The sequence below is a fragment of the Octopus bimaculoides genome, chromosome 14 (assembly GCF_001194135.2).
Source record: "Octopus bimaculoides isolate UCB-OBI-ISO-001 chromosome 14, ASM119413v2, whole genome shotgun sequence".
Lineage (NCBI taxonomy): Eukaryota > Metazoa > Mollusca > Cephalopoda > Octopoda > Octopodidae > Octopus > Octopus bimaculoides.
This window is the reverse complement of record NC_068994.1, coordinates 21174487-21185860: the sequence shown is the minus strand read 5'-3', so window position 1 is coordinate 21185860 and position 11374 is coordinate 21174487. Positions and strand designations below refer to the sequence as shown.

Below are 11374 nucleotides of genomic sequence, written 5' to 3'. Positions count from 1 at the left end.
CACACACACACACACACACACACACACACACACACACACACTCACACTCTTAGCTTGCCTTTTTCAACCTCTATACTCTATCCACTAAGGCCCTTGCTACAGACCATGTTTGTCGTACAATTATTGAAGCTGAACATCCTCATGTGGACCAAGTCTCTCATCTGAAGATAATTTCCTTACACTTGTTTTGGAGGCCCCAAGAAAGGTGCTGCCCTTCCTCTTCCAACTAAGCCTTAAAATGTTCAGTCTCATAAGTCTGAAAGAGACTTCAACAGTCTTGGGCACAGCCTCTCTTCCTACATCCTATAAAATAAAATGTGCCTGCCTATAATCTCATTTCTTTCTCTTTTTTTCCTGTCAGTTTCTGTGTTTGTTTAACTCTTTAGCATTTAAACCTGTCATATCTGACCCAAATATTTTACCTGATTTATGTTCAAGCCAGCTGGACCTGGCCTATCACACTTGCTCTACAATGTTATTCTAAAAGCAATCACACCATTGAAATCTCGAAGCTATGAGATAATTCATGATTAATTCAAAACAATGTAAATGAATAAGCATTATATTTGACAGAGTAATCTGAATGCTAAAGAATTAAATTGTCTGTGTTTTTTTGTTTTTTTTTGCCATCCATTGGTATGTCTGGTCTAATTTTCTTGCCTCTTTTTCTCAATCTTCTTCTCCTCATCCATTTATTGGTTTCTTATTTCAGTTTGAAAAGCCTCCACCAAAGATTCCTTACAAGGCAATAGCTTTGGCTACTGCCTTATTTGCTGTTGGTACCCTTCTAATCACTATTGGTGCTTTGCTGTTAACAGGCCACATTAGCAGTGAGGTAAACTAAGTTTTATTGTATTTTAGGTTATTTTCTTAATGCTTTAGCATTTAAACCAGCCACATCTAACCCTAATATTCTACCTGTTTTTTTTGGCCAAACTGGCCAAATACAGTCTCTTACACCCACCCTACAATGTCATACTAAAAATAAACAATTACGTTATTGAAATCTCAAAGCTACAAGATAATGCATGATTAATTCAAAACAATGTGAATAAATAAGCATTTGACAAACTAATCTGAATGCTAAAGGGTTAAAAGAGATGGCAGTTTTGATCCAAGTCTCCATCTCTTTCAAATGAACAAAAACTCATGTTTTTGTAACCTTGTAAAAGAAATTAAAATTTTAAAAAAAGAAAAATTATATTTCAGACTTTCAGTTTAATTTCGAGTTTCAATTTCAGATTTGAGTTTTTATGAAAATATAGGTTTGAAATTTCAAAATAGAAATAAAAAAATTTAAGAAGTTTATTTTAAATCTCAGTTCAGAACATGTCTCTATCTATAATGCCAAAACTAATTTGTGTGTCAGTGTGTCACACTTTGGGACCCACCCCCACTCTCTCTCACTATTCAGTTACACTTCTACTCCTCTTGGTGGGTCAAGAGTAATAGTAGGCATAGATTGGTAGTAGATTGACAGTTGAGATGGTAATGGGGTGATAGTAATAGTATAAGCAGTAATTGTGATAGAGGCAGAGGCGACGGTGGTGGTGGTAGTAGCTAAGGCGGTCAAGCATGATAGCAAGGGATGTGAAAGACTGGTGATGGTGTTGGAGAGGAAGACAACAAAGTCAAAGGTATTGATGGTGGTGGCCTGAGCTGTCTGAATGGTGTGTTTATGGCAGTTGTGGTGGCGATGGTGGTGGTACTGGTGATGGTGATGGTTGAAAACAATCAACAGAAAGGAAGGTGAGACAGAAAAATAATTGTACTGACCCTCCAATAGGAATATGAAAAATGTTGTTTATCATGAAGCTTTGCAATAAGTTACAAGTTCACATATTGTATCATTGTTTTGACAAAAATTGTTCATTGCTTGAAAAATATTGGTCAAGTTTAATAAAATTTAACTTCTACTCAATGCATGAAGTGTCATTGTTGGGCCCAAGGCCCAATGAAGAGCCCTCCACAGGAGCTTGCTTATAAGCTGGTCTCTAATAATGCCACTTCCCTCACTTAATCTAATCATCATCATCATCATCATCATCGTTTAACGTCCGCTTTCCATGCTAGCATGGGTTGGACGACTTGACTGAGGACTGGTGAAACCGGATGGCAACACCAGGTTCCAATCTAAATTTGGCAGAGTTTCTACAGCTGGATGCCCTTCCTAATGAACATATAAAAGAGCCTCTACATGGCTGCTTGATACTTGCTAGAAATAGCAGCCAAGTCTCTCAAACAACAATCTACTCTTTTACTCTTTTACTTGTTTCAGTCATTTGACTGCGGCCATGCTGGAGCACCGCCTTTAGTCGAGCAAATCAACCCCAGGACTTATTCTTTGTAAACCTAGTACTTATTCTTTCGGTCTCTTTTGTCGAACCGCTAAGTTACGGGGACGTAAACACACCAGCATCGGTTGTCAAGCGACGTTGGGAGAACAAACACAGACATATATATACATATACATATATACGACGGGCTTCTTTCAGTTTCCGTCTACCAAATCCACTCACAAGGCTTTGGTCGGCCCGAGGCTATAGTAGAAGACACTTGCCCAAGGTGCCACGCAGTGGGACTGAACCCGGAACCATGTGGTTGGTAAGCAAGCTACTTACCACACAACCACTCCTGCGTCCTACTGTTAAAAAAAAAAGGAAGAACACACTGATTAATTTGATACACTTTGGGAAAAAAAAAACAATCCTAGATTGCCATAACTAGTGTCTTTGATCACAGGTGTGCTTGATCAAGATTTCTGTAGGATTAATCAATACCAACACTGATTTAGTAAACAAAATATCTAATGTAAACCATGAAAACAAATACTACTTTATTTCCTAACTATGCAGTTTAATGTTCTCTACTTCTTTGTCACACTGTACTAACCACATCATCAAGTCCTCCTTCTCTAGAGCATTAAGCCCTCTGGACTTCCCTTCCCACCCTTACATTTCTTGCCACAATCAGCTTGAAATTATTCAAAAGGAACATTAACCATGTTAGTCATACTAGTCTCAGAGGACCTCTGAAGGCCATGGTCCCAGTCTCTTCTTTCATGTCAGTAAAAATAAGTTTTAATTTGATATTGTCCTGCCTAGCCTCACCCATTTTGTTGTTATTATTTAACCTCATCATCCAAGCTTTTACTCCGACAATGTAGCTGGAGTTACATTATCTGATATGTCCTTCCTTTTTTAAGATGATAGGATGTGATTTTATAGAGATTTGGCTGCTGTTGCTAGCAGTTCAAGCAATTATGCAGAAATACTTTGCTTTTATCAGCTCTGTCTAATACGTTTATATAGTAAGAAGGATAACACATCACTTTTAACCTTTGCAACCATTCAGAATAAAGTGGTCAGCATTTAGGACAGACAGTTTGATATTAAAACACCTGCTCCGAGAATAAAAATTAATGTAACCAACACAGAGAGTATAATACAGCCAAATAAAAAAAACAAGGCTATTTAATTTTCTTTGAAGTTGGTCTGTAAAATAAATTTCATATAAAGTTAGAAATACTCAAGGAATATATTTCTGTCATTATTGTTTTAACAACCTGTTTTTTATGCAGGCATAGATTGAATCATCTTTTGTGTGAGGTCTAACGTCTTGAGATCTGATTGTACTACTGGTTTCCAGGTCTTCCTCTTAAACATTTATCCTTCAGCAATAGCACAACGTATTTTCATTCAGTTTTCACTTTATACAATCTACCTTTCATTTAGATCAGAGAAAACTTTGTTGTCAACAGAAGAAATTGATCCCTAAACCACTTTGACATTTTCTTTATTTTGACAGCTATGCTTTTGTTATAAATCCAGCAGTAATTAGATTACCTGACTAATAGGAACTATCAAGTATGATTAGTGAACTTCCTGGGCAGTTAACATCATTTCATGATTACTTCTACTACTAATTGTTTTTGTGCTTTTATTCCATCTAAAATTTTAATTCTCTTTATTTTGTTACATCATCATCATCAAAATCTCGTAACTGATGCAGCCAGTTGTTGACACTTTCCTAGTCAGCCATTGCCACTGATCTCTGTTCTCTGACATGTGTAGCAGGTTCTCTGTGTTGTGTCCTGTCCAGTCCTTGATGTTGTCAAACCAGGATTTCCTTTGTTTTTCTTTCTTTTGTCTTCCCTCAACTGTGCCCTGAAGAATGGCAGGAAGCTCTGGCATGATATTTTGCCACACACTACAGAATAAAAAAACCATATCAACTGCATTATGCAGATTCCCATAACCCATTTGGTCATAGGAGAACTATGTATCTTAGCTAGGTACCCATCTACCACACACGCACTTTAGATGAACAAATACAAAACGGAACTATATTATATGTAAATGTAAACATATAAACATTGAATAGATAGAATATAAAGAGAAAATACTTTATTTCGTTGCTTGTCTCATATTGGAAGTTCATTGTGAGGTCACTGTAGGTTCTGTCTCTCCATAAACATTATGATTAGGTTACTCTGTTTTCTTTTTTACTAGTTTCTAAAGCAGTAAAACCTGAATAACCACTTTTATCAAACTAATTATCTTGACTTCCTTTCTCCATTTATTAGAAAAAAAATTTCTCTGTCTTTAAATAAACTTACAATTTTTGTATACTTTGTCTCACTGGCTTCTGTTTACTTTAGCTATTAGTCTGAAAATGATACCCAACATTGGTTTGATGCCAGTATAGAGAGAGAGAAATTAGATGTTAATATAGTTGTTGGTAGTGATGATACTTATCATTAAGTTATTTAAAAGATATTAATAGGGATTTGACAGTAATAATGGTGATGATGTTGATAATAGCAGTGATTGGAGATGAGAAAATTGATTCTGTTTCTGAAGTGTCAATTAATAACAAGTCAGGAGGTGGGTGAGATTTGTAGGTTTTTGCATATATGTATGAGTGCATCATCATCATTTAATGTCTGTTTTCCATGCTGGCATGGGTTGGGTGGTTTGACAGGAGCTAGTCAGCAAGAGAGCTGCCCAGGCTCCAATTTGTCTGTTTTGGCATGGGTGCTTTTACGTGGTGCCTATACAAGTGCCTTTTACATAGCACTGGTTTGAGTGCTTTTTTACATGATGCTGGCACAAGTGCTCTCTATGTGGCACTGGCACAAAATTAATAAGTTACCAAGTTGATATGTTATGAGACTGAACAGTGATGAGTCAACAGTCTGTATCACATCCTCATAACTTCAAAGGAAATAGGTACAAAGAATAGTCACAGCCAGTTGTTGTGAAGAGGACTGGATAATTAATGAATGCTTCATTAGTTTATAGTTTTGAATACTCCTGTCAATCTTGAATAGGCATCAGCAAACCCTTATAATGTAATGAAATCCTGAAATCCATAGGACCAAAGGCAATTTAATTTCTTCCCCAATATATCCATTTGTTTAAAGCAATAGTTCCCATACTTTTTCTGGCTGCCACCCACTTGGCACCCAGACCACCCACCACAAATATAGACCACTTTCTGCAGCAAATTCAAAACAACTGTATTTCACAAATAAAACTTAAACCTAATTAATCTATTAATATTTTTTTTTACATCTATCACCCCATTTTGGCCACCCCATTACCATCCCACTTTTCTTCAACACCCCGCTGGATCTTTCCACCCCCCACCCCCAAGGGGGCAGTTCTGCCCACTTTGGAAACCATTAGTCTAAAGTAAGAAGTAAAATGTATATGTATATCTATAAACACTTGGAAAAGAATACTATGCATCCTGTTAAGTTTGAAACCTTAAAAATTTGCTAAAATAAGAGCTGAAAATATGAACATTTAAATTCAGAAATGGAAAATATTGTCATCTGGTAGTCTATCTCCTATAGTAATGTACTCCATGGCCCAGCAATTATATGATTTGCGAAGAGTGCATGAATGAAGATGAATAAAAAAAGAAGCCCCACTGTTATTTTATGCCTCTTCTAAGATCTTAGCATGTGAAATTTGTTGTTGTTTAATCCTAGATCAGCTGGACTCAAGCAAAACTTATGCCCAAAGACATTCTAGCAATAACAGTCTTATCTTTTTAGTTTGGTAAGTTGTGTATGGCTGTATTTGTTGTTGGGTGTTAGCAATGGCAGGCATCTCTGGTGGTTAGCAAGAGAGAAATAATCTCACTATAGTCAGTGTGGAATTGTCTAACCTGCATTTTCAAATGGGCCTGATAGAGCTAAGGTAATTTTTTTCCAGTGTATTCATGACCAATGTTTTGAAGTTAATTAATGGGACATTTTTCATTTTTTTGATGGCAACAAAATGATAGGTTTTTGGTTGATACTGCAGACAGTTACAATATATGTAGCTTATCAAGGAGGCTGGGTTGACAGTTATAAACTCCAGGTGCATAAGAATCTCTGTCAAGAATTCTCTCTATTATTTTTTGAAAGTCATTTCCTTGGTCTTAGCATCTCTAGTGGAACTGGGAGACGGAGTGCAGGTGCTGAATAAATTTTCCCATGAATCCAATGGTTGCTAGGGCCATTTAGTTTCTCAGGATACCATTGTGTGGTGTGAGGGTAGTTCTGTATGTTAGCAACAGCTTTTGAAAGACAAGATCCCTTCAGGGATAGTTGGTGGTATTTCAGCATGGGATACAGTATAGATTTGTATGAGTGCATGTTTTTCTCTGGTGTAGCTTACAATGTTGGAAATAATGTTGTCTAGGCAAATGAAAAAGTTTATGGTATTTATAGGTGTATGAGACATACTGTCTAAATAGGGACAATAAGCATTAGAAATTTAGGTATATTGAAAGGTTGATTTCAATGGTAGATAGTCACAAATTTCTTACAACATAGTATATTCAATTGAATGTACTACATGGCTAGTACCTTATTGCATTTCTTCAAACACGCCACCTAACACACACATAAGGGATGACAGGCCAACTCAATTCTAGCAGGATTTGAATCCAGTGTATTTCATTTATTAGCCAGCTTACTGTTCTTGCCACTCCACTAGCGTGTATGTACTAGTTTGTATTGACACACACACACTTCCTCATTACAACAAATAAAAACAAACATATTTTGAAATTAAGCATTCATTGAAATGCAAAGTTAATTTTCATATTTTCAACTCTCTTGTTTCCACTGTTAAAGAGATTTAGAAATCAACTATAGTATCTATAGTGATTTTAGTATATCTTAACCTTTTAAAGATGAATATCTGTTTATTTGTCAGATTAGTTCATTGATTGTTTCTTTTTTATCATATCTTTTTTTGTTTATTGATGTGTTTATTGATGTTTTACAAACTCTATACCAATTTTTCTGCTGTGCACTAATTCTTTTTCTGTTTTCTACTTATCTATTGATTTTTCTGTTTATACTTTTTTTGTTTGTTGAGTTCTATTTGCAGATATTTTTTGTTTATTCTGCTCTGTGTTTCACTGTCTGTCCTGTGAATGTCATTGTTAGTTCTTTGTATTACTATGCTCCATGTCAAATTGTACTTTTTCTTACTTAATTGTCTTTTTCTTTTGCAGTACTCTGACCGTACCTGGCCACTACTTATCCTTGGTGCCCTTATGTTCATCCCTGGTTCCTACCATGTCATGATAGCATACTATGCCTACAAAGGGTATGAGGGCTATTCTTTTGAGGACATTCCAGATTTTGATTAACTGTATTTGTATCCTTGCCACTCAGCATGCAGCTTTGCTACAAGCCATATGGTGGATGTTCTTGCTAAGAAATCTTAAGAAGCTTTGATGTCATATAAACACTCTCATTTCATTTCAACATTGAAATGTTCCCAAAGTTATACTTGGGTTAGTGGCAACATGTGTCAGTCAATGCTACAAATATTCTTTTCTACTCTAGGCACAGGGCCCTACAAATATTAAGTACAAGTAACTGTACCCATCTATTATTGGTTAGGCTAAAAATATGTTGGCAGGCCAAACCAAATAGCCTAAAAGTATTATTTGGTAATATTTATGAAATATTTTCTTTTTTAAACAGTTTTTTTTTTCACAATTTTGTCTGCACACATGTGCCTTATACCTGGTTCCAGTAATGCTTCAGAGGTGGTTGGTAAATTGTCATTATTTATTTTTAAATACCCTGGGGGAAAAAGAAAAGTAGCAATATTAACAGTCAAGATATAACTACACAACAAGAAGCAACAATAACATCAATAACAGCTGCAGCAGCAATAATCAGCAACAACAAAAATAACGTGAAATGACTTGTAAAAGCATTTAAAAAAAGGAATAAAAAGACACAGCAACAACAGGAAGCAACTACTAACATTGCTAGACCGCAACCGTAATCAGTATCATCTAAGAATTTAGTCAGTGTCTTTTATTCTGAAAAATATATTCTGACAGCAAAATACGCAGATATTAAAAGAAATATTTTTACAGTAGGGTGATAAAAATATGAGAACCCAGTTCTTCTACTCTCACATTTTCATTCTCACATTTTCATTATAATCACATAGTTCACTTTATTTAAAATTTGAACATGACTTACATAGTCAGTTTCAGGTTAACTAAAAACAAATTTTTTCTCAAATATTTCTATAGAAAAGAGCTTTTTTCCTTTTATTTTTTTTTACATTTAGATGAAGTGGTAAGCCTTGACATTAGCAGATCTTCCTAACATAATGAGGTTAATGTGCTTCAGATTGAACTTGAGTTGTCTGATGACAGGGAAAACATGTGTAAGGAGTCCTAATTGGCTACAATTCTAGGTGTGAAAGGTAGAGAATGTATGGGGTTTGGAAGGTGAAACAAAGTTGGGATTACAAAGAAAGTTGCAGCAGAGAAAGGAAGCCGTATGAGTGTAGACTAGTTGTTGTAGCATGTTTTTGTTGTGTAGTAGCTCCATCCCAGATATGTGATCAGTTTTCAGATGTAAGTCACACACCTGTTTTGTAAAGAGCCATAGCTATTCAGATGTAGTAAGGATTAAGGTTGCAAGACTATTTCCTTAATATGCATACGGATTGCATTTTGGTGACTAAGTTATATGCCTATAATCATACATGACAACCGAATATAATCATTTCTGATCTGGCACAATGTGTCTAAGTTGCATAAGGATGACACCTTTTCAATAGGGAGTGAAGAATGGTATCATCTATTGTGATATCTGTGGAGAGCAACTGCATACATACAGATGGTGCACTCTGGTCCCTCCTTGAGGAAATCAAGGAACAGACAGCAACAAAGTGTACACATTAGCCAACTGCCTTATCAATAACATTGACATGTTCTCAAGGGCCTGTATACAATATTAGATAGTAAATGCAGTAAATGTTTTGTCTTCTGCATTTGAAAACTATCGAGTGGCATCAAGGAACATGTGTAAACAAATGTTTTATACCATACTGGCAACATAGCATAACATTGGCAATTTAAGAATCAAGGAAGTTATCTTCATTAATAAAGTGAAGTTGTCAATCAACAACAGACAAAAGTAGCATGAGATAGGGTGGTCATACACATATACACACATTTCCGTGTGATTGTTTTACATGTTAGATATAGCAGTTAAATCTTCTTCAAATTACACACTATCATCTTCAAAAAGGATGGATAATGGGATGAAAAATGAGATGATCATAGGTCTGCTCTTTCAGGAAAAACCTTGAACTAAACAACAATAAACAGGGAAAAATAAATTTTATAAGATAAACAAAACTGAAATTGACATCTGCTACTTTCCAATAAACTACATTACTAAGTAAAGTACAATGCTGTTCCATTGGAATCACACTTTGCTCCATATTGGGAGAAAATTCGTTGGTGATGAGAAATGGTATTGGTTCTTATCTACTGAGCTTTAAAATTCATGTGCGACTACACGAAACCTAATTAATCCTCCCCAGAGTTGCAACTCTTTGGAATTCCTTCTTCACTCAAGTGGTTTTCCTGCCAGACTCTAACTTGTGGAGGTTGGAACTGAAGATAAACTACATTGATCTCATCTGGAAGGTCCAGAGCCATGGGCAGTCTTCCTTCTTCATTTGATGAAACAAAAATATGTACATAAACCTGTAAGGAATGATTAGTAGTTTAATGGTCACTTATTTGCGATTATGAAGGTGAATATGTTTCATTCTCATGTGCTGTCTTCTGACATAATCATGTTGTATTTATTATGACTCTGGTGTTATTTGTATGAGTGAATGTGTGTATGTACATGGCACTTATGTACAAATCATGGTAAGATATAAACCTTATTTTTCTATAACTGTAATAAATATATGATTATTGTATGTGGCTTTTCTGTTGTGACTAATTGTCTTTTAGTTAGATACAATATTTCAGTTATCTAACAGTATTCAAAATTCAAAAAAACTGTAAGACCAGTGTTTATCTCTGGTTTTTATAGCAATAAGTAGATGAAAGTTGAATCTCTTCTCTGAATAAGAGGATGCTGGTGTGTTACAGGTAACTTTTCCTACAAGTGGATTGAAATTTTGCTCTGTAAATCAACAAATTATTAATCAAACTTTATAATGTGTACAGAATTTTCTTCACTGTCTTTTTTTTCCTAAGCTCTCAAGTCAGCATTGGTGACAATATGAACATCTTACAATGAGTTAAAATCATCATTTAACGTCCCTTTTCCATGCTGGCATGGGTTGGACAGTTTGACAGGAGCTGCTCCAGGTCCCATTGTCTGTTTTGGCATGGTTCTACAACTGGATGCCCTTCCTAATATCAACCACTTTACAGTGTGTTCTAAGTGTTTTTTACATGGCACCAGCACTGGCAGGGTCACAGAGTACCTTGCAAGTCAAAACCCCCCTCAACTGGGAGTGGGGAGTAGTACTGAGTAAAGTGTTGCCTTGTGCCAGTTGAGAGATTAAAGGTATATATGTACATAAACCTGTAAGGAATGATTATCAGGGATAGGTGTCTTGCTGTACAGTGGATGCCCCAAGAAACATCATTATTCATTTTCTTAAGATATTTTAAGTGAATCAGATAGTTGACACAATTCCCTAAGAACTTATTGCTTTCCTGAGCATTTCCTTTCATAATATTGATTTGGGAATATATAATGTTTTAAATGTACATGACATTAAGAGTGTAGTGAAATAAGCTGGTTTCAATAAGGAATCAAAATCAACTCACAAACTTGACAGAATTTAGCCTTTAGTTTTATAACATACACTATATTCACCTTTATATCATGCTGAACCAACAAAGAAGCCTATATGTAGCCACTTGAACAACTATAAATAGGAGCCAAACCTCATTCAAATTCTACTCAACTGTCTTAAGAAAAATGACACATTGGATAGTGTTGTCTGGAATATACTATACCTGAGAGATGCTCATTACTGGAAAGCCTTTGACTATGGTTCGATTTGGGACTAAA

The 11374-nt window shown here is 35.5% G+C and overlaps 1 protein-coding gene across 6 annotated transcripts in view; it reads left to right on the top strand.

Annotated features, from left to right (window-relative positions):
* The window catches only part of LOC106876127 (transmembrane protein 230), a 39872-nt gene extending 29610 nt beyond the window's left edge, over positions 1-10262 (top strand). For all 6 annotated transcript variants that reach the window (XM_014924542.2, XM_052972744.1, XM_014924538.2 and 3 more), the window contains 2 exons: positions 713-835; positions 7522-10262. In XM_014924542.2, the coding sequence (XP_014780028.1) occupies positions 713-835; positions 7522-7659 (261 nt within the window). In that variant the 3' untranslated portion in view covers positions 7660-10262. The remainder of the gene's footprint in view (positions 1-712; positions 836-7521) is intronic.
* The last annotated feature ends 1112 nt before the right edge of the window (positions 10263-11374 follow it).